Source organism: Fundulus heteroclitus, chromosome 16 (assembly GCF_011125445.2).
Source record: "Fundulus heteroclitus isolate FHET01 chromosome 16, MU-UCD_Fhet_4.1, whole genome shotgun sequence".
Lineage (NCBI taxonomy): Eukaryota > Metazoa > Chordata > Actinopteri > Cyprinodontiformes > Fundulidae > Fundulus > Fundulus heteroclitus.
In genome coordinates this window covers 15,426,147-15,450,234 of record NC_046376.1, presented here as the reverse complement: position 1 = coordinate 15,450,234, position 24,088 = coordinate 15,426,147, and the positions used below count along the sequence as shown (strand labels likewise).

General features: G+C 38.2%; 1 protein-coding gene across 2 annotated transcripts in view; it reads right to left on the bottom strand.

The window, feature by feature from the left end:
• Nucleotides 1-24,088, bottom strand: part of baiap3 (BAI1 associated protein 3) — a 57,927-nt gene that overhangs the window by 15,815 nt on the left and 18,024 nt on the right. For both annotated transcript variants that reach the window (XM_036148085.1, XM_036148086.1), the window contains 14 exons: nucleotides 20,267-20,354; nucleotides 19,252-19,335; nucleotides 18,953-19,060; nucleotides 18,442-18,501; nucleotides 12,675-12,741; nucleotides 12,117-12,330; nucleotides 11,838-11,882; nucleotides 9,011-9,088; nucleotides 6,970-7,075; nucleotides 6,764-6,871; nucleotides 6,596-6,688; nucleotides 1,388-1,491; nucleotides 1,176-1,293; nucleotides 867-991 (listed from right to left, as the gene is read on the bottom strand). In XM_036148085.1, coding sequence (XP_036003978.1) covers nucleotides 867-991; nucleotides 1,176-1,293; nucleotides 1,388-1,491; nucleotides 6,596-6,688; nucleotides 6,764-6,871; nucleotides 6,970-7,075; nucleotides 9,011-9,088; nucleotides 11,838-11,882; nucleotides 12,117-12,330; nucleotides 12,675-12,741; nucleotides 18,442-18,501; nucleotides 18,953-19,060; nucleotides 19,252-19,335; nucleotides 20,267-20,354 — 1,398 coding nt within the window. The remainder of the gene's footprint in view (nucleotides 1-866; nucleotides 992-1,175; nucleotides 1,294-1,387; nucleotides 1,492-6,595; nucleotides 6,689-6,763; nucleotides 6,872-6,969; nucleotides 7,076-9,010; nucleotides 9,089-11,837; nucleotides 11,883-12,116; nucleotides 12,331-12,674; nucleotides 12,742-18,441; nucleotides 18,502-18,952; nucleotides 19,061-19,251; nucleotides 19,336-20,266; nucleotides 20,355-24,088) is intronic.

The window sequence follows — 24,088 nt, the reverse complement described above, 5'->3', positions numbered from 1 at the left end:
AATTTCAGTCTAATTGTATGCAGGAGTCTGGATTATTTATGCAGGAGGAGAAAGATACGTGTTGGGCGTGTATGAGAGTTTGTGTGAATTACGTTTTGTTTTTATGCCATACTGGGGTCCAATGTCCAATGTCAGACCAATCACTAACTTAAGGGGACGTTTGTCAGTATGTGGATAAAATTACAGTTCTTCAGATTCAGATCAACGCAAATATAAATGTACAAAGCTGATTCTCTGTCAAAAGAAATGTTGCAGATGCTTTAATGAATGCCTGTTGTTGGTTAGAAAGCGCTCAAAAGCAACGGATTGAAAAGATTTTGAGAAAGTGATTCTAATTTCTGAATCTGATGAGCACCAATAGCTTGTCTCAAATGTCATTCTGGAGCTCTTCTCAAGCTAATACATATATATGTATATATTTTTACTTTTATGACATATCTACCAATGACCATTTGCTTTTTCTTTAAAAAGAACTGAGTAGCTTCGTATACATTTTGCATTGTGATGTGAGTAGTGTAAATGCAGCAATTTCTTTACAAGTTGTATGGAAGCTCAGCATGATAGAAATGATAAATAATATAGGATAAAATGAGAATATGTCAGAATACTGGCACACAAAACTCTGCTTTTTTTTTTTTTAGAATTTGTGCGTCAATTAGTAATAAGAAACAAATGATTATTATTTTGTTTCATATGAATAATGAGAAATGATCAAGATAATATCATTGCAACACAGTGTGATATTATTGCTGCCCGCACAGAGTGGGACTGGCTGGCTTTAGTCGCTCTGTGTCTGTTGGAGTGAAAAAGGGTTCTTGGTATGGGAGTGCAGGCGAGAGCCTGATGTGATGGTGGTGTGACTTTACCTCAGCATGAGCTCGTAGCGTGTAATGGCAGCAGCGCTTGTGCAGGGGAAAACCTGACGCATGTTCTTCATCAGGCACAGGCAGTGCTCTGTGTACAGTCTGAAGCTGTCTGATAGCTGCCTCTCCTGGACACAGGAAGGGCGCTCAGTTATAGCTTCCAGTACACTGGCTGTGAGACATTTTTGGCTGAACCAAAAACCTTGATGAATGCCAGTGAAGGGCTGAGCTAATGAGGTGACTGTTTCTTGGTGATGAAGGTTTTTTTTTTTTTTTTTTTTCTTATTGGGAGGCCAATAATGGAAAACCTACCAGGTCTCCCCTCACGGCGGGAGGGTCCCACTCTGCATCGATGGTCCTCAGGAGGCGCAGCAGCAGGGAGTAGCACAGCCTCTGGTTCCGATGATGACTGCTGTAGCACTGCCAGCGCCTGCATAAAACAAGGAAAATATGCACATTAAAGCCAAATGCTTCAGGTCTCATATTTGATTTAATCAATGTTTTTTTCTGTCATTAATACCCACAGAATAGCCTGCTGCAGAGGCGAAAGATCAGTTTGCACAGCATGATGTGTTAGTACAGTCCATGCTGGAGGAGAAACCTGTCCATTCCAGTTGTACGGCTCTCTCTGCGGTTTCAAAAACAACTACAATTTAGTTTCAGTCCCCCATTATGCAAGGTAAGAAGATTCTTTTTGTCAAGTCGATGTTTGTTTTTAAAATGGAACAACTAAAAATTATCTAATACCAATGCAGAACAAAAAGCAACCATGACATTAATAAAATTGCATGTTTTTTTTCTTTAACTACTGTGAAATCAGAAAGAAACAGAGGCTTTTTGTTTCATTAAAATTACAGGAAAAGCACTAAATTTCTCTAACAAACAATTGTTCAATATTATGTCAAGCAAACTAACATTTAAGTTTCACACAAAATAAAATGCATCCTTCCGAAATACTAAAGCTTCTGTCACTTTGAAACAAACTAATACGCATGGACTATTTTGCCATGTATGCTGCTGTTTTGAAAGGCACGGGTCTAAATGTTAAGAAAGGGAGGAAATTTTGCAGAACATCAAGTCCTGTCACAACTTTGAAGCGTGTCCTTTCGATGCAATCCTGACCGATGTGTGGTTGAATAGAAAAAGAAGGGGTCAATAAAAAGTTAAATAAAAGAACAGTCTATTCTGGCCTATGTTACATCCTCCCAACCAATCACAAATGCAGACCGAGGAACACTCTGTCACCAAGCTTCAAAGAGTTCAGAGCTCTTTTTTTCTTTTTTAAGACTCACAGTTTTGGTAAAAAGTTGGTTGAATAAAGGGTTGTGTTGGAATCCATTTATTAAAAAAAATAGGTCACTAAGCAACAGCATAAAATGGGCAGCGCTGGTTTTTTTTTTTGATAATTACGGATATCGATCAGTATGATTACTATTTTATCAATATGCTTTTTTCTATATCGTCCTGCCCTATTACTTAGATCAATGAGGTGGAATCCACAGTTTTCAGCTGTATATACAGACCACAACTGGGACCTCTCTGCGATGTTGACTGCTTGTTTTATTCATTTATTTTCTGCTTATTAAAGGGTCAACCGACCATCTGGGAAGTATATTTTAATGCTCTGTGGGTGCTTTCAAGTGGCCAGATAATTGCCTCATTCTGAGATGAGTAAACCGTCTGCACTGCATAGTGGGACATTAAGAGATATTGTTGTTGGGTCATTGCTTGAGTTGTAGTTGCACTGATTCTACAGCAGTAGTGAGTGTGTAGAGTATATCTGAAATGTGAGAGCTGTGGCGTTCATATGGCAGAATATTTGGACAAAACATCTGTGGCAGGCTGCCGTATATGGTGAACTGAAAGCAATGTGGGAGCATAGTTTACCTGAAGCATTGTGTCTAACAACACCACTGAAATGAAAGGTTGATGGGCAATGGTAAATACTGATGGCTGACTAGAAGGGTTTAGACATGTTTTATCTCATTCAGCGATCGGGTAGCATCGTTGTTTCTTTTCTACAGAAAAAAAAAGTAGACTTGGAGTATAAGACAAAGTCTTGACTCATCCATAATTTATTTATATTTTGATTTCAATATTAAAGGTTTATTTAATCTAAATCTTGTAAAATGGTCTCAACCTTCATGACTTTATCATCACTTTAACAGGAATGTTTTTTTGTTTGTACAGTCACTTAACTCAGGTCTATGAATCAATCAGATATAAAAGGCCCCCAAACACAAGGGAGCCATTACAAAAAATGATGATGCATCTGATCATCTGATAGGTTTTATTTTGTAAGTTTTTAAGATGCCAAAGCAAAATATGCAGTTGATGGGATGAGAAGGAGAAACACGGACTGAAGAGAGAATAGGTAAAAGGATGAAGAAATCAAGACTTTCATAGAGTGCTGTTAAACAAATCATCTCATCAACAAATCCTGAAGACACTACAATTAAACATTTTCATCTATTTCTATTACATCCAATTTATCACAAGGTGGATATTTGTTAGATGTAACGCAATTGAATCTGATCCTGCTACTTGGCTTCCAAATTGGGCTGGTCTTGCCACACTAGTCTCCGTTACACCTGTGCCTTAATCAGATGCATCTGGTAGCCATCCCTTAAGAAATATGTTAAAAAAAATGTACGTTCTTGCTTGCCATGTTTGTGGTCAAAACAAGACCAGAAATCTACTTCCTAGTGGGCTTCTTCAACCCAAAGCTAATCCAAAACCTTCTTGGTCACACGTTCCCTTTGACTTTGTTACCAGTTTACCCGTCTCCAAGGGATTCACAACAATCTTATTCATTGTTAATTGATTTTCCAAAGCCTGCCACCAGATTCCATCAAATAAGCTTCCTACAACTCTTGTAGGAACCCAACCCATTTCCTTATCATTTCCCTCTCCACAGTATTTCTCTCGGGATCCTGGTCTGTCTGACCAGAGGCTCCTGTATGTATCTTGAGTATGGAAGGAGTTCAGCACTGCAATGACAGCCAAAGTCGCACTCAGTTCAGGTTTTCTTTTCCAGACCAATGGACACCAATGGACAGGCTGATTGAATAAATCAAGGTCTCTAGGTTACGCTTTGTTGCCTCTGTTCTTCCAACCCCTCGACTCGAAGCTCACAATTAACTTGGGTAGAGTACACCCACAGCAGTCACATCCTGTCACCCATCTCTCCCCATTTGAATAATCTCTGGGCTTTCAACCCCCACTTACCCTGTCAGATGAACAGGATGTATCAGTCACCTAAATCCAACAGCACCTCCGCTGATGCAAACGCACGTAGGATAGGACGATAGCTGCCCTTAACCCCACTGCAGAGAGAGGGTCATGATCCTGGTGTGTCAGTGTGAGTTGGGGTGTGAAATGTTTCCAGAACAGAGCATCTCTGCTGCATCCTGCACACCTGTATGCAATCTCCTCATGTGGCTGCTGGGGATTTAAGGAGCTTTTTGATGGCCAGACTTCGTCATGCTCAACATTTCTTGGCATAATCTCGTTGTTAAAATTCTTAGTGTTTAACTTTCCTCTGTGAAAGGTTATTTATGTTTATCTATTTTCCTCATCTGGAGCTCATTCCTTGTATTCTGTCTGTCGGTTCGTGGCCTTTTGAGGCTGGAGTTTCAGCAGGAATGATGACCAAGTGGCAGTATGTGGAAGCAGCAATACATTTGTTGGTAGCAGCATTCACTCTGCCAACCAACTACCAACCAACCAACAACCAACTTGTTTTACAGACACAATCACTGCCTTAAATACCCTCTGCTGATTAAGGGTCAAACCATTCTGCACTAAACAATTTACTATTAACTTTACCTATAAAATACAATATTTACATAATACAAATACACATACACATTCCCACCTATTTTTTATAAATATTTTATCTTTTAAACCCACACCTAAAAACCCCTTAAAACAAATGTGCAAAAGCTCCCCCCTGCTTTTCCCATGGTCTCTCCCGGAACCTATAAATGGTGTCTGGACCCCCGGGGAAGCATTTGTCCAAACACCCTGGAGAGGACATAGAAAACAGGTAAGTCACCAACTTCTAATACTTTGTTTAGTCTCACACTTCTCACAGATTCTACACCACCATTTGCTTAAGTTTCCTGACAGTAGACCTTAGCTCTAAACAACAATTCTTCTTTTCACAGAGCCCACACCATTTCCCAATGAGGAGCAGCTGTGCAGAGCCTGAACAAAAGGCTACATGCTAATTATTAAAATATCCAATAAATATTCAATAAATAGTTAAAACTTCTTGTGTGCAAATGGTTATTTCTGTGCAAAGTCATGCTTAAAGTGCTGTGCAAAACAAAGTGCTAATTAAGGTGCAAGTTTACAGTGCAAAAGTATTCTTAAAGTGCAATACCAGTTACTTTTCCTAAAAACAGTCCCAGTAATGAAGGCATCTTCATTACACTGTCCCTCCCAGCTTAAAGTTAAAGCCTTTGCATGGTTCTCACGCCAATCCTTTCAGATCTTGTCCATTCGACTAATTCCTGTTCTGATCCACGGCTCTATCTAGGTGATCCCTTCTTCTTCAAGATGCCATTAAACCACAAACACAGAAGCCCTCCTAATTGTAACGTTTTCTCAAGTCATGTTGTAAATATTATTATAGATTTGTATACACTCTGAGTCCGGAGTTTGATTCTGCATGTGGGTCAGGACATTTTCTAGAAACATGATATTCAGAGGTGGACTTACTGGTGTGCTTTGGATCACGGTCCCATTGCATACCCAAGTGTGCTTAACTTCACATTCTAATGGCTGGATATCCATCATTTGAAGCAAGTCATCAAGGTCATGAAGCGCCGAAACAGCACCAGACTGTCACATCACCACTGCCATATTTTAAGTGTAGATGGAAGGTTCCTTCCTTAAAATGGTGGGTTAGTTTCAAGCCAGATCTAACAGAATGCACACCTTCCAAAAAGGTCAAATATGTCTCATTAGTCCACATAATATTTTCTAAATGTCAACAAGATATTTTGGGGAAATGCCTTTGTGTCCTTTCAGGTTGGAAGAGATTTTTACCTTGGAACTCTCCCATGGTCTCTTTTATATTGTACAATCATGAAAACTGATCTTAAGTGAAGCAAGTGAGACCCGCATTGCTTTAGATGTTGTTCTTGAGTTGTTGATCAAATCTTGAACCAGCTTTGAAAGGATCGGCCCCAAAAGGTTTGCCACTGCTCCAGGATTTCTCTATTTGTTGATAATGGAGTCCCAAATCCTTAGAAATGACTGTTATCCTTCCCAAATGATACGTGTCAATGACATCGGTTCTTGAAGAATATTGAAAAAGGGACATGATGTGTTGCTTTTTGAGACCATTTTGTCTACTTATTGTATTATTTAAGTAGCTTCTCTGTTCTATAAATCTGGCAGAGATCAAACCTGGGTGTGGCTGGTAAAATTAAACTAAAAATTTTTTGATGCAGTGAATCTCAGTTGGTTTAAGATAAGAAGCAGCTACCTTTACCATGAAAGGCACATTAGTTTGGATGGCTTTTTTCCCTAATAAATGAAATCATTTAAAAAACTGAATTTTGCTCTTAACATTGGTTTTCTTTGTCCGATAATAACATTTTATTCTTGATCTAAAACATTCTAGTGTGACAAAAAAACAAAAAAAAACAGAAGGTTGTAAATACCTTTTCACGTTAATATATGTATAACATGTTTGAAGAAATAATCTGGAGAAATGATACCTTAACTTGAGCATGCTCATACTCCACAATCTGACTCAGAAGTTTCTTGTGAATGGAGACATTTGTTTCCCTCTTCCATAAGGTTGTGTCTCTCTGAAGAAAGAAAACAATATTAGAGGTTGCACGAAGAAACGGGCGTGTATTTAACCGCTGATGTGCTGCAGAAACCTGGCTTGTGAAGACTTTAAGAATTAGGTGACATTCTCCCTGAACTTTAGACGCACTTGACCGTGGCTCCAGTTTAAACCAGGTGTCATATCCAGCCACAGGGATTTCCTGCAAAAAGAAGCCGGTTCGCAGTTGATTTCCAGTATGATTTTGCATGTTTTGATGTAGTAGCTCTGCGTGGTGATTGGACAGACGTTGCCGCTCACATTCAAAGGAATGTTGATGCATCCGAGGAAGTCGTCAACGTTCTCCTCAGACCCTGATGATGCTGATCCATTAGCACGCACTGACTTTGCTATTTGCTTGAAATACCTGGGAAGAAACATTAGAATTTCCAAGAGCAATTTTCACCACAACAGACGGGTTCTCTTCTCCCTTGGGTTAGGGAGTAGAGAACCCTAATTGACATTCTGAGTTTTTTATTAGACATGTCTGCTATTTATCAGGCTCTGCTGTCTGTGTGCACAGCTTTATAGGCTTCTGGCTTTTCTGTGAGTGGCTTTCAAAAGACAAAAATCGAATGATGCTGTGGAATCAACAAGCGGGGTGTAGGTTGTTTTTTTTTTTTTAGCAAAAGTGCACAAAGGCCTCTTTATTCAATGACTGCCACTTCATGCTTTTTTTTCACATGGAAGTGACCATTTCATGGGCAGGTTTAATTAATCATCTTTTTACTGCCACAATGCTCACTGGATGAATTAATTGCTTAACAAATTATACATCAAGTTCTGCAGTTGGCCAGCACATGTTGCATTTTACACACTGGAATGACTAGGAAAGTGGAAAATAATCCCAAACAAACATGTCTCCAAGATATGTGCTATTTACAGGTAAATATAGTAAACAAATTTTGATATAAGATAACTGAGTTAAATACAAAGTGTTGTTTTCATAGCATGACTTTGTTTAAGAGGAAAAGCTATCCAGACCATTCTGACCCTCTGTGATAAAGTAAATGTTAAATCAAGAGTTAACTTTAGATAACTTAACTCTCAAAGTCTGTTTTTTAAAAAAGATTTAGGCTAAATCTTTTTTTAAAAAACACCCTGATCTGATGAAATTCAAGAAAAGACAAATTTATTGCCATTTATAAGTCAGCAAATAAAGCCATTTGTATGATTTTGGCACTACATCAATACACAATAAGAGAAAATTTTAAAAACTGGGAGAGGTGGTGAACCTTCTCAGCAGTCGCTTGGCTACCAAAATTACTCTAAGCGCTTGTCAACAATGTATCCAGTTATTTAAAAAGAAAGAAAACCTGAAACACTGCAGCCAGTTTTGCCTTAGATAAAGTCAGTGTTGATGATTTGGCCAAAAGAACGAGTGAGTGGGCAAGATAACATCCAGGGAATTCCAAGTTAAGACCTCCGTCATATTTGTCAAAAAATATCTTGATCATTCCCAAGATTTTAGAAAAGAGGGGAACATTTTGGATAGAGCGGGCTCAGTCACATCTGGCATATAACTGATGTAGCATTTCAGAAGCAAAAGTCATGCCTACATTCTAACATCATTGAAAAATATGATGATCTTGGACTGGTGGGACACTGGTGGGTGGGTTGATATAGGCCCTGAACAATAATCAAAATAGAAACCTAAATTTCAGTGCTCTTGTGAAAAATCCTGAAGGAGAACTCCATCATGGGGTTTGTAACTTTAGCCTCATGCTTGCGTGCGTCATTGTGTAGGCCAATAATCAAAATCGCGCTGGCAAAATTACCCGTGAATGGCTAAAAGAAAACACATGATAAAGTTTTCAACTTTCCTAGTCAAAGTCTGAAAATAAATCTGATTGAAGTGTCGTGTATCTGAAAGGTCATGCTCAAAAATATTCCAATCTGGCTAAATTGAAACAAGTGTGGGACAAAATTATTTGACAATGGTGTATAAGACTCATGGGCAGTTGTTGCTAATTCCTTATGGTAGTTGTTCCTCCCAAAGTTGGTACAACCAGTTATTAGTTTAAAATACCATTAGGAGCTTTGAATAGCTTTTTTCCATAATTATATATATATATATATATATATATATATATATATATATATATATATATATATATATATATATATGTATAAAATATATATATATATATATGTATAAAATATATATATGTATATATATACATATATATATAATAAAAATATATTTAAATATATATATTTTTTTTGTTTTTTTTCTTTTACTCTGGTTGTCTTTGATATCTTGTTTGATGATCTTAAACTTTGAAATGTGAATTGTTTTTACCTGCCCATTCCTCGAAGACCACTGACTTCATTGAGCTTTTTGCATGCCTCTGCAACAGATACATCATCATCGTGGTCCCTGCCGAACAAGAAATTACTCAGAGGTTAGCACAAGGTTGTGTTTCCTCTACTTTCATGTTTAAGTTTGATTTACCATGAGCAGAACTGAGAAGTAAACAAAATATACAAAAGTAAAGTAATTTTGGTATTAGCCTGTACGATTATTTTTTTTCAATTATTTTATTAAGCAGTAATAAGTTAAGGGATATAATAAGGTGACTGTATATATATATATATATATATATATATATATATATATATATATATATATATATATATATATATATATATTTATATTAACAAAACAGACAACTGTTTCAGGATCCCAGAATTAAGTAATTGATTACATGATTTTCCACATGTTTTTAGTGGATTTAAAGAGAGCTTACAACCATGTTCCTCTAAGAGGACATTGTCAGCTTATGTAACAGGTACAAAGGGTACCAGGATTGCTTTTTGCAGGCTTATCCAGTCTCTGTAGGGCCAAAGAAAGAGCCATGTTCACATTGTTGGCACCAAAATGTGTGAAGTAGCTGGGATGGCTCCTCTAAGCCCGAGGCTATGGTTCTTAAATGGAAAAGGGGGAATGTGCCCTTCAGGCAAGGAATAAAATAGGCTTGTTTGCAATGATGGAGAAGGGAACCTAATGCACAGTGCAATAAGGATAGGTAAGGGACACACTGCCTACATTCTGTGTGACAACAGGAAAACTTAAAATAAAGTTAAAATGTTAAAGTGTTAGTTCAGATTTTTTTAAAGTATTTTTGTGTTACTTTATTATCAGTATTAGTTCCATTTACTTACAGCAGAAATGTAATTTTAACCCTGAGATTGTCATTCCTGGATGACTGAGAATCTTCACCAGCACTCTGATATTGTCGAAAAGGTAAATAATACTGTGTATTTTTCAGTGATGGTAACAAGGCATTGTTTGTTTGTACCTGTAATACATTATTGGTTTGATATGCTTCTCTTTTTATATCTCTCTTTGCAGGTGTTGAAGCAGACTCCAAGCATATTATTTTGTTCTCTTCTTTTCCACACCTCTACTTTTTTAACCTTTTCTCCCTTTTAGCATTTCATCTCTTCTTTTTCTCTTCTACCTTTCCGTTTTTGTGTCCATTGAACATGAAATAGTCCAAGAATTAACTCTAATAAAGCTTTATGTCTATATAAATCAAGCAGAGCACCATAGCGAAAGCAGTAATGCTCCACTTCTGAAAGTAAAAAATGTCGGTCTCTCTTTGGAATTAAGACAATAATTCTTAATGCTACACTGCCAAACAGTACATGTTAACAAAAACAACAACCATCAGTCTTACTCAACATTTATTCTATTCTTGTTGGATCTGGAGCGGACCTGATTGATAGAGCCGGCAGACTTGAACAATGTTAATTCTATGTAAAAACACAAACTACTGTAACAACTGTCTCTTGTGAAACCGTAAACTGTTATCTTAGACTAATGTAGAATCTTATCCAACTCAGGTGAACATTTTCAGTTGTTCTAAATCACTAAATATAGCAAAAACACATTGTTTGGCTTCCACTCCACCATAATTTCTGCATCTAGTGATATGAAATGTTTTTGTTACTACTAAGGGAACTATCACAGAAAGAAACAGAACAACACATCAAAAAGTTTGAATTAGCCCCTGAAACCAAGCTTTGTAGAAACAACTCAACATCGTCCTTTTCTAGGCCACAGTGTGTCAGCCTGGGCTTTTTCTCTGGCACCATATTGCTTGTAGGAACAGCTCTGCTTTGCTTTTGCATCTCCAATTCAAAGGATTTATCTGAGAATTAGCAAACTGGTAAAGTACAGTCTAACGTGTATGAATAAATGCAGCCTGTTACGCTACCAATTACACCACTAAGATGTTAAAGTTCAGTTAAGAAGCAAGCAATACCCTTTTTTATTTTCTTGACTTTTATTTGAAGATAAGCGGAAGGCCAGACTATGTACTTAATTTTCAAACAAATAAATCACATTAGATTCTGATGTCCCTCACAAAAGGTCCAGATTATTACATACTAGTTCTGTATAATGTGTGCCTATTTTTTAAATACTGATATAAATTATGTGAAATGTTGTCTGAAAGGTCACTGGTTGCTTTATTTACTGTTTTGAATTCCCTGATCATTATAACTGATTTCAAGAGGATAAATATGTAGATAGCATCAATTAAGCGAATTGATGAATACGTATATAAAGCTATGCAGACAACTCTCTACTGGTTTTTCTTCGAGTTTTTCTAAGACAGTGTTTTCTGAGATTTGTCAGTGCTTGTTGAGCAACGCCAGGGGAAAAACTTCAGTATCATATTGAAGTCACTAATTACAACCGTATAGTAAAGTTATATTTTTGTCACATAGCAGAGATTAATTCACGCTTGCATATTAATACGAGCAAACAGTATGTCCTGTATGTGCTTAAGTTTCAAAGTATGATTCTATGGCTTTTGTTGTGATCTCATGTAAATACACTGTGGAAAAACACCTTGTCAGTTATTGAAGATTACTCAACAGAAGATGGTGCTCATTTATGCTGACTAGTAATTTTTGAAGTTTGTAACCAAAATATTTCTAAAACAAAATTAAATATTTTAATGATATTAATATAAGGCTGAATGTTTTACTGGTGGTGTTTGGTAACTTTTATAGAATATAAAGTTGCTGTTTTTTCTGCAACTTAAAAAAATCCATCTGACATACTGACACATAAATAATTTTGTTGAAGCAGCAAAGCTGTTGTGTTCTGAACTTACCATATGTCCAGATGTAAGAGGTCATTGTGGACATCATCTATTTCACTAAAAACAGATGAAAGACAGAAAAAAAAAAACATTAACTTTTGATCGTTTTCATGGCTAGGGTTAAACTCCTCCGCTCTGCTTTCGCAGCAGTGAATATGTGGTGCGTCGGTCACATAACTAACGGTTTGAGGCGTTAGTGTGAAACAAATGAAACCGTGAGTTCTGCATGTGACACAAGCCTCGTCATGGACAGTACTTTTCAGAAAGCTTCAAAGTTTCTCTTGTACTCACAACACAAAGTGCTCATCCCACGCTGGGTTTAGAGTCTCTGGTTTGACTTCGGTCACCTGAATGCACCTGGCAGGTAAAACCTCTTTGGTGCTGGAGCGTTTCTCCAGCTTTTCCCTCCTCTTTCTGAAGCTGAACTTTCTCTCCTTCTTCTCTTCTGTTTCTCGAGGGCTTTGACCAACCAGGATTCCCAGCATGCAATAGGGGTCACTGTAACCTGTCGTTAAGAGATATAAATTGGTCATCCGGGACAGTTTGATGCAGCACTATAAAAAAGCAATAAGTATGTCTCACACGTGATGATGCTTTTTTACAACTATCAGTAATTAAATAAATCTGCAACTGAAAATAAATATTTTTTCGTCGTCCAGTGCGTCATTGCTGATTGTCAAAATGACTCAAGATGCATATGCTTTGGAAAAGTGCTGGTAGTGAGTGGGGGGTTAATCCAAAGCAGTCACATAAGCTATCCGCTTGCATTTTATTACAGGACAGAGTATGCTTTAGAAAACACATTATTTTCCCTTAGAAAATACTTAGCTCATGCTTGAATGGTTTTACCATTTGCATCCTTGGCCATCAGGTTCTTTGCTTTCATAACCGAGACTCTCAAGGAAAAACTGGCTCGCTGTAAGAAATGAATATCCGTTAATAAAAGACACCTGTATCCACAGCAAACATTTATTTTCTTGAAAGTTGGTGGTGAGAATATCAGTATGTGCTGCAAAGTACAAATCTATTTAATCAAATGTGTGTGTGACTCAATAGGTGCAAATTTTTAAATAGTTCACTATTTCAAAAGAGTTCATAATTCTTTATAAGAAGAGCCCTGGAAGATAAGTAAAGACAATCAACAACACCAAACAAAATATTGGATGTCAGAGGTCACACTTCTTTCTAAAGACAATGTCAAGGGCATCATTAGACTTGAACTAAGTAAATAGTCTGTTCATACTGAAATTAAAAAGCAACTGCTCAGCTAATGATAATCAAATAACTGATAATTTCCTCCTTTCAGTCGACATTTCTCTCATTCTTTAAATCTTCATAACTAAGACAGCATGTCTTGTCTCATTCAGGAATATTAAGAACATCAACATGGATACCCTTTCCTCTCATATCTTCAGAACTCTAATTCCGGATCTTTCTTCCACCCCTGATGAGCTCGCATCTCTATATAATAACAGTTGAAATGATATATTGAATGATCTTTCTCAAGTGAAAACCCGGTCGGACCGTCTCCCATTCTGCCCCCTGGTTCAAATCCGGCCCATTAAAGCCAAATGTCGGAAACTTGAACGACCACAAAAGAAAGCTGGACTAATAATTCACAAAGAAGTTTACGAAATGTAAATAACACAATATAAGGAATCAATTACTCAAACTAAATCCAGTTAATAGTCTGATTTAATCTGTTTTAATGAAGATAACTCCAGGACTATGTTTTCACTGTTCAACAACTTTTTTCAGCCACCGAATGCAATCCCCCACCACTTGTTTTCAATAGACTCGTGTAATTATATATGCAGATTTTCAATGAGAAAATCCAGAGCGTTCACCAATGTTCGTTTCCTAATATGTTACTTCTCCTCCCTTTTGAGATTCTGGCTTTCTCAACGCAATTTTTTAATTTTCAACTTCCAAGCATCTCTAAAATCTCTGAAATCGTCTGGAAATCTAAATATTTCCACGCACTCTGCATCCTTTCTTGTTCACAGCCTTGTCACCCCTTGCACTGACTACTGTAACTCTCTTATCTTTGGTCTTCCTCAAAAATTGCTCCATAAGGTACAAGTGGTTCAGAATGCAGCTGCTTGCATTATTTCCATAACCCCCTCATTTCATTCCATCACCCCAGTCCTACAGCAGCTCCACTGGCTACCTGATTCAGAATTCAATTCAAAATCCTTCTGTACACATTTAAGACCATCTACAACCTCGTTCTCATCTATCTTTATGATCTCCTTCACATCTTTACTTCTTCCGACACCCTTAGATCTTCCTCTCCCATTCACTTCACTGTTCCTCTTTCCTGCCTCAGTACCATGTGGAGCAGAGCTTTTTCCAGCTCTGCTTCCAAACTGTAATTCTCTCCCTCCAGACATCTGCAACACTGACAGCCTCTACCGGTTCTAGTCTAAACTCAAACCCTATCTGTTCAAAACTGTATAATATCTTTGATTTGTTGGTTCACTATAACTTTTATTGTTTGTTGTTTTATCTTTATTGTTATTAATCTGCTTGTTCTGTACAGTATCCTTGAGGGCTCTGTTAGGTGCTTTTAAATAAATGTATTACTATTATAAAATAAAAACTCCATAGGATTTAAAGAAACTAAGCTGGTTTAAATCTTATTTTTCTGACAGATTTCAGTGTGTTCATGTAAATGATAATTCATCTTCAAACTCATTAAGGTTACTCCAAAGTCAATTCCTGTTTCCGAAAGGTAAAATTATCAGACAGCATGTGATAAATTTCCATCAATTATGCTGATGATACTCAGCTATATGTATCTAGAAATCCTGATGAATTCAAACAAGTTGACTCCAAGCATGTCTTGAAGACATAAACACCTGGAGGATTTTAAATTTTCTGCTTTTAAATTCTGTTATGATCTGGGCCTTTTATTTATGTTTTTCGAGGCTGATTGACTTTCTTCCACATTCCATTCTCCACTCTCCTCAGCCACCACTGTGTTCTCCCTAATTAGTTCCACCTGCTGCAGCTAATTAGGCTCAAGCCAGTTCACCTGCTACCCTGCCCATTTAAACCTGCCTCCCACAGCCATTCCCTGCCAAATCAGCTATACTCTGCCTGCAAGAAGTTCCTCTCTGTATCTGTACTGCGTTGCCTGCTGATCCTCTGTTCCTGTGCTGGTCCTGCCCTCACTGGGTCACTGTGTAGAGTTTGTGTGCACCGCCAGAATTACCAGCATTACCAGAATTACCAGAATTAGAAAGATCCTGTCCAAGAGTGAAAACCTAATCCATGGATTGTTACTTCAAATCTGAACTGTTGTAATGCCTTAATGCAATTCAGTTCAATTCAGTTGTATGTAGCGCCAATTGACAACGTGTCAAACCAAGGCACTCAAGTAAACCTAAGGGATTGCATCGAGTCATTGACTTGCAGCATTCACTCCCCTTGAAAGAGTGTGCTCCCACAGTGGACAATCACTTGCATTGTGTTGTTGACTTTGCAGCCAACCCTCATAACGAGCATGCATGTAGCGACATGCTTCCTTACTATTAAGAAGTCCACAAAATGCAACTGAAAGCCTATCCAAAATCCTCCAATTTTGCATTATTTGCTCATGTTTCAACCTTTACCTTTATGTTCTCTTTCGGTTTCCTTTTTTAAGAGTAGCTACATCTGGCCTGGTATATTTAGTAGTGACATCGTCCTGGAAGGGGGCATTGGCTGAGCTATTGCTGCCAATAATTTTATGTTCTTATTGAACAGATGATGTCTTGGCCCAGTCTCACTTATAGACATCGCTATTGGATTAGCATTTTACTGCGACTAACTTCATATGCTCTTTTTCAATAAAATGTTATTTATATAGTGCCAATTCACAACACATGTCATCTCAAGGCACTTACAAAGTCAAATTCAATCAGATTATACAAATTGGTAAGAAAGTGTCCTATCTAAGGAAACCCAGCAGATTGCATCAAGTCTTGACAAGCAGCATTCACTCCTCCTGAAGAAGCATAGAGCCACAAGGACAGTTGTCTGCATTGTCAATGGCTTTGCAGCAATCCCTCACACTGAGCATGCATGAAGCGACAGTGGAGAGGAAAACTCCCCTTTAATAGGGAGGAAAACCTCCAGCAAAACCAGAACCAGTGTGAACGGTCATCTGCTTCGACTGACTGGGGATTAGAAAAGACAGAGCAGAGATACCAAAGCACAGAAGCACACATTGATCCAGAGATACTTTCTGTTATATCTTAATAGTGGATGATCTACCTCCCCTGGATGATGTCACAGCTAACATCCTATAGACTTTAAACCTGACTCAGAGTTTATCTGCTTAGCTGTTAATCTCTTCTAAATAAAGTCACTAAAGGAGCAACTACTGACATTACATTTTTTGCTTTTCTACCACATAGAAAGTACTCCTTGATCATTGCTTTTGTGTGTATACTCTGTCTTTTCAAACCCAAAGTTAGTTGTGGCACATGACACTGAGCCTGGTTCTGCTGAGGCTTTCTTCCTGTTAAAGGGGAGATTTCCTTTTCCTTTTCCTTTATACGGGATTGCAGCAAAGTCAATGACACAATGGAAGCAAGTGTCCTCTTATGCTACATGCTCATCCAGGAGTGAATGCAGAAGGTTCATGAATTTGCTCATTTTTCTTAAATAAAAAACTTTTTAACCAATTTGTCTGTATTATTTGATTGAATTGACTTTTTAAAGTGCCTTAAAGGTATAGTGGATGATCTATTTCAGCTTCGCGTTCCGGGGGTATCACCTCATCTATTGGTTGTCCCACCCACATGCCAATCATTGTGACACACTCACCTAATGCCAGTGTGCATGTGCGCGCTCCTAGTTGGTTTCTGCTTGCTGGCTGTGCGTGCACACTTCTAGTGTTTATGTATGCAGTGGCTTTCAGTGTTAGCCGTTCATTGTAGCTCCGCTGTTCTCAATGTATACTTTACAAATGTCAGACAGTTGCAAGAAGCAAACTGTCTTAGAAGTTTATGAGAATAAGAGGAAGGCCTCATTAGAAAGAAATAAGATTAAAGTGTATTTAGGAGATTATTTCACGCAATATCTCTGAGGAGCGCAGTTATTCAAATAGCGAACTTGGGTAAAATGGTCCATTCTACCTTTTAAGGTGACACATGTTGTGAATTGATGTTATAAAAAATTAATTGAATTGAATTGAATTGAATTAATGTCAAACCCACAAAGCAGCAAATCGAATAAAGGTGTAAATAAAACACAGATGAATTAAAGAGTTTTTGCAGACATCTGCTCCCTCTGGCGACAAGTTGAAATGACACCAGTGTTGTTCATGTGCATGGGAAAAGAGGGAAAGTATTTTGTTTAGAGGCGTAATGTCTTTTGAGGTAAGAAAGGTATAAATATTCATGTTAGCCCATGTTTTCTGGCTGATGTGTCAATGGTGGCAGAAACTCCTCAAAGTAGCGAGGTGACCGAGTGCGTGCAGCGAATCACATCCATGCGCATGCCCAGAGAATACGACCCAAACACTCTCTGATGAAAATAAAATAAAGAAAAAGAAGAAAATAAAGAAATAAAGAAAAATCATTGTGCATGTCGAGTGATTGTAAGGCCACGTACGGGAAAGAAAAAAAATTACATTTAACCTTTAAACGTGTGCAATGTTCCTTTAAGACTTCTAGGAACATTTTAGTTTCTCATAATCAGGCCAGGGAAAAGAGAGAGATTTTTAACAAATATTTAAGTAATTCTATGCTCTGAGCAGTGTGAACATGTAGGGGTAGGGTATTCCACAGTCTTGGAGCAGCCAGAGCGAGTGCTTAATCACCTCTACGTTTTAACTCCGATTGCTGAACATCAAGGAGAAACTGGCCGGTTGACCGGAGTGCTCTCAAAGGCGATTAGATGTTGAGGAGTTCATGATGTTAAGGATGTCGCTGAATAATTTAAAACTTTAAAAGTAAGCAATAACATTTTAATATCTATGTGAAGACAGAGGAAGCCAATGAAGAAATTTTAAGACTGGAGTTATGTGTTCATGCTTTTTGTTCAAGTTAAAAGACAAGGTGCAGCATTCTTAACTAATTGTAAAATCTGCAGGGATGATTGATGTAGCCCAATGTATAAAGACGTACAATAGTTCTGACGAGAGGTGATTAAAGTATAAACAACCATCTTAAGATCCTTAAAGGAGAGATACGGCTTTGCTTTAGCAATAAGTTGTAATTGGAAAAATCTTGACTTAATCAAAGCACCTATCTATTTGTCCAACTTACAAGAACTATCTAGAAAAGCACCCAAAATCCTTACTGCAGAGTGACTGACAGTGGTTAAGGAACCAAGACCATCAGCTGCTAGCTTCTCATCAGGAACAAAAAAGCAAAGCAAAGGCAACAAAGACGTTTGTTTCTGATAGCAAATGAGACAGGCATCTCTAAAAGGTTAATACAACCATGTAAAACAATAAAAATCGGTTTTACTTATGTTTTAATAAAAAAATACATATGGAAATTACTCATATTCCTAAATTTTCTCAATAATCATTGGAAATATCTTTGACATTATAGCAAATAAACAAAATTGCTGACAAGCCTGTGTCAGTTTTAGACAGTAAGAGAATGAAATCTCTCACCTTTGATTCTTGAACCTTTTGTAGAATTATGTCATGTTCCTCATCACCCATATCAAAAGCCTTTTAAAAACACAAGATATACAATTGTCATTATTTGATGATATGTAACAATGATGTTTAGGAATTGGGCTTTTGCACAGACAAATTACTGAACATTGCTGAGATGTTTTCACATTTCTTTCTTGTTTGTTCAGTACCTGAGCTGTCGGGAAAACCTTAGAAAATAGACTCCCACTTCACAATCGAAAGGCTACAATCCCTAGTTTAGCATAATCACAGCAGAATATCAGTTGCACACTGTAACTGGGCTTTGATGTTTAATCAGTTTTGAGCCAAGAGCATCTGCTTGAATTCTTACAGCCTCCTCACAACAAATAACACTCTCTGGGAGGCCACCAACAGTGTTGCTGACAGAGATTTACTGAAGCTCCAGGAACACAGTCTGTTCTTCGGCAGTGCTTGTGATTGTTACATGACAGATAGACAGACAGGCGGGCAGGCGGGCAGATACCTTCAGCAGGTAAGCAAACAGCTCGTCGTCACTTTTCACGTGTTCTGGAGCAGGCACGCCAACCCTGTTGACCACTGTGTACACCGCTTCCTCATAAAGCAGATCCAGCTACATGAAAACACACTCCACTCAATAACTTCCTTTCAGAGATAAACGCACAAGTTCTTTTCCCTACATGATTTCTGCTCTGATGCACATCACAAGCAGGGATAAAAGCCACATTTTTTTTCCCCCCCACGTCTTTTGAAGCATAACTCCTGCTGAAGCACAATGAGAATGGCAAAAACAAATCGACACACCTCTGTCCTGCTGACTCTTTCAGAAATAAAGGCCTGGTCCACGTGCTCTTGCGGTGGCGGCATTGTGCACGGCCCTCTTTGACACTGCAAGGAGAAAAATTCGGTTTTATGTCCAACAAAACGTGCCTCTGATAAAAGGTCGTACTGCTCATAAGAGAAGTGAAGCTGAGGTCACAGGTAGTGTGTAAGTATCACTTAATTCAAATGAAAATGCTTCACAAAGGTCGTTGGGGGAGGACAATGAAGCTATCAGAAAGGGCTAAGAATCTGTAAATGTCATCAGCATTTCCAGATCACTGTTAACTCTATGGAGAATGACCTGCTCTATTTGCAATAATTATGAAATTGGTGGCCATGATCCAATTCAAGCTTGCAGCATTCAGATGTACATGTTTACATTCTGCATCTCCCTGCTTAATCAACAGGCACTACAGTTGAAACCAATGATTTATACTTACTCTGTATAAAGAGACCCAGTACATATGTGAGGAAATGTCACAATTTTGTTAAATGACGTTTAAATTTAAAAATGCACACAAACTGTTAGAAAAGCACAAATAAAATAACTTCATTACGGAATTAAAAACTGCAAAAAGAAATATCACAATTTGTTCTAAATTTAGACATTACAACTATAACGGTTACACAAACTTATTTCCTATCAGCTTGTTAATTTGTAAAGCAGTGTGGGAATTCTTCACGTCTTGATCAACATCAACAGTTTGGATTTGAGTCATTTTACGGCGTTAACATTTCGGCGTGAAGTCATGAGCTGCTCTCATCAGTCATGTCTTTGCTCTGGCAGTAAAGCCTGAACACATCAATTTGAGAGCAGCTTGTAACAGCTGAGCTCCCAGTCTTCTGAGCACCCTGTTTAACCCAGTCCTTCTGTCCGCGGACGTCATAGTGGTCATGGTGGTGGGCTGAATGACAGCTCGGTGCCCCGCTCGCTACGCAAACTGTCCACGTTTCAAGTGTGTAGCAGATGGAAAGGTGGAAGTTGGGTTCGGGTTACCTCAGCCTGGGCTGCCCGCATCATGTTCTCCTGTTTCTGCAGGATGGCGTTCATACGCTCAAAGAACTCCACGCTTTCCTCTGAAATCCTGCCAGGAAAAGGGAGCAAACACGAACACGGTTATCGCTTTTATCTCTACGACCTACCAAGAGAGGACAAAACACACGTTGCACTGCGTGACTTGAGTTGGCTAAATCACCTTATTTGCTTGACGTACGAATATTGATGAGTAATAAGTGAAAACACTGGTGGGATCAAACCGCATGTTGTTCACGCACACATTTTGATGAGGGTCTGTCAGAACGCGATCTTTCTGATCCGGTCCTGCCAAACTACGGGATTTCACTAAGTGTAAACACCTTCTCTTGTCTGGCATTAAAAGGCTTTTAATTGCACTCTGCGTGAAGCATGTTAATCAAATTTTATGTGCCGGGTTGTGCCCATATATGCAAATGATGCTTTTCTGTCTCTTCCAGGTGGGAATGAATCCCCAAACTCCTGCTAGCCACAGTTGTCATGGTGATGAGGGCACGTTCAGGAAAAAGGGTAGCTCGCTAAACACCTTGGGAATCCCCACCAAAACCATCCCCTCCACCGACCTCTCTCCCCCCCCTCCCGAATCTCTCAAGGGGTATCGTCAGCCTGCATGGAAATAACAGACAGCCGCCCTGATGTGAGCTGTGGAGGAACAGCCGGGATCACTCAGGCTGTGTTTTTCTAACGCCTCATCCTGACTATCCCCTCCCACCGTGATTCTGTCTTCTTCCTCATCTATCAAGCAACACTGTGCAGAGGAGCCCCTACTCCCTCCTTTATTAGCGTCATCACTTCGCAGCAGGCATATGGCAGCCCATCCCAGCACCCACTGACTTCCACCATGGTGGGGAAGCGGATGGCACACTCGTGAGGGTGTTTATGGAGACTAATGGCAGCCATGCTGGGAGAACTGGGAGGATTTTCACAGATGTCAGGCAAAATCCTCGTTGAAGGGTGGACTATTTAAAAGACAAAATGACTGATTAATTCTTAAGCAGACCGGAGTTCACGGGTTTTTGTAATATGATAGAACTTGAGGGCTACCAAGAAATTGTTCATTAGAATTGGATTGTTTTTATAGCGATCAGCTCAGACCAGTGATTGACTAGTACAAGGACTTTCTGGTCAGTAAATGCAATATGCCAAGCACTATCAGGTCACGCTGAGTACATCACTTCCAGGGTGTGGACACTGTTTGCGGGGGCAAAAGACTCAAAAGCTGTGAGCTGTTTAAAATGAAGACAGTGGAAGCTCTGAGATGTAAAAGGCTACATAAGAATCGAGAAAAAGAATCTTGAGTTTGGGGTTTATTATAGCTGTAAATGAGCAACACTTCCAGTTGTTAACAGGAAAGCTGAGTAGATTACAGCAATGTTACTCTGCTTTATAACAAGCTGAGTTTGGAGATACCGGCAGTCTTGGAAATCTCGAAAATGAGATTGTCACAATTCCCAGGAATTGCGTTGGTTTTGGACTGACTCAGTTCATGGGATCAATCTTTCTTCAGCTTTTTTTTTCGTTTGTTGTTTGTATACTTTGACCTCATGATTTAGTTAGATTCTGTTAGTTCTTTCTGCATCACTTTGGTATCTTTCTGTGAGGTTTATGATTCCCTGTCTGCCCTGTCCATCACTTGCTATGTTTATATGCACAAAGTTTCACGATTGGATTAAAATGTCTTCAGAATAAAAAAAATCAGATTGTACCGTTTATATGGGCACACAATCAATTAATCCAATCATAATGTGCGTGGATATGCACATTATATCAGGAACTGCGACAATTTTGCTTCCCGACATTTTTCCGCTTTGTTGAGTGGCGGAAAAATGTCGGGAAGCAAAATCGTCGCAGTTCCCGATTCAACCTCTCTGTTCGGAAAAAGAGTTTACATCGGGCGCATTCAGGTGAGTTTGCCACATTCGGAATAACTTGAACCTGACAATGATTTATATGCTTGTTGTGGATTATCTATCGGCATAAACCACACCTTTCATTTGGATTACAATTACATTCCAATAGAGCTTAATGTGATCACAATATTCTGATTGCCTTGTTTACATGACGCATTTTTATTCCAATCTGTCTTTTATTCTGATTAATTTTGTCCATGTAAACACAACTTTCTTTCTCCTTCAGGGCTCAGCCTTCATTGTTCACTACTGTTTCCCAAAGCAATCATCTGATTACCTCCACCTGCTCTCATGCTTACTCTCCCTTGTCCTCCTCAGTATTTAGGTAGCCTGTATTTATGTCCCAGTTGCTGGTTTCTCCTGTTATTCTATAACTCCAGTTTGTTGTCCCTGGTTGTGTTTTGTGCCCTGCCTTTCTTGTGCTCTTTTTGTCCATTTATTTGCTCCTTTACTAAACAGTCACCTTTTTTTCCCCTACTACGCTCTGCATTTGGGTCCTTCTTCACCAAACCTGACAGAGATTGCTGTTTTAGGACTGCAAGTTATGCAAGCTGATTATCACTAATAGAAGGTGCAAAAACCAGCTAAAATGCAAGGCAAGGAAAGGGAAATTAATTTGTATAGCACATTTCAGTACAGAGATAATGCAAAGTGCTTAACATGATTAAAATACAGGGGGAAAAAAACAGAATAAAATCAAGTAGGAATAAAATGTAGAAACAAAATGGAACATGGAAAAATAGAAACTATAAGCAAACATTAAAAACAGCTGGACTACAAAGTTGAACTAATGATGTTTCAGTTAAACAGTTTAACTAGAGCAGTCGAAGGCAATTTTAAACAAATGTGTTTTTAATCTTGATTTAAAGGAACTCCGGCTTTCCGCACTTTTACACTTTTCTGGAAGTTTGTTCCAGATAAGTGGAGCATAGGAACTAAATGCTGTTTCTCCGTGTTTGGTTCTTGCTTCTCAGTGCAAAGCTTGATGATTATAAGTTTACTTTAAAATAAAAGTAAAACCCTGTTTTACAGAAACTCCTATTACACGGGTGATGTGACAGGTTAACTCTGTTATTAATGTAATATAAATAACTGTCAACTGTAATATTTTCTATGCTTTTCTTGTATAATTTTCTTTATATATTTCAATGTTATTGTAGTTTTTAAAATATTTTTGAAATTAGCCATTATATTGGGATTGCTGCATCTCCATGTACCAGATAAATTCAAATCAAGTCATGTAACGCATTTAGTTAGAATTAGAGAGATGTTTTATTTAGTTAAACACCCATGTTATCATCATTAAGATTATACGGTAAACATGACAAGTAAAAGCTATTAACAAATCCCAGCCCACAAATATCACTGGCAAATGTATCAAACATTTCCTTTCACAGTAAATATGCACATGAGCGAGGGTGTGATATATAAATGTTTCAATAACATCTAAATTCTTATTTTAACAATGTGGGAGGCGGCAATTTTTAGTACTTCCTTCATTTTGCAAAAGCATTAAAAAGAAAGAAGCAACATACAAGTGGGCATGCATGCTCCAAGGTATGTCTCTGAGGTATTTATGCATTGCTATTCCATCAGTAGAAACTAAGCTGCTGTTGAGTAAATTCTGAAGAAAGAGAGCTAGACAAACCTTCTTAGAAGCTAATGGCTTTGCAGTCTGTTAGATTCATAGCCAGATATTTTCTTTTGTGTTAAAGGATTTTTTGGCTAAGATGTATGGGTGATGATTGCACAGCATTAGCCCAGCTTAAGTCAAGTACGATGTCTTTCTTTTTGCTACAGTACTTTACGTTATTGTGGTCACCCTCTCTGCTAAATACTAATCTGCTAAATACTAATCTTTATATCTCAACACTTA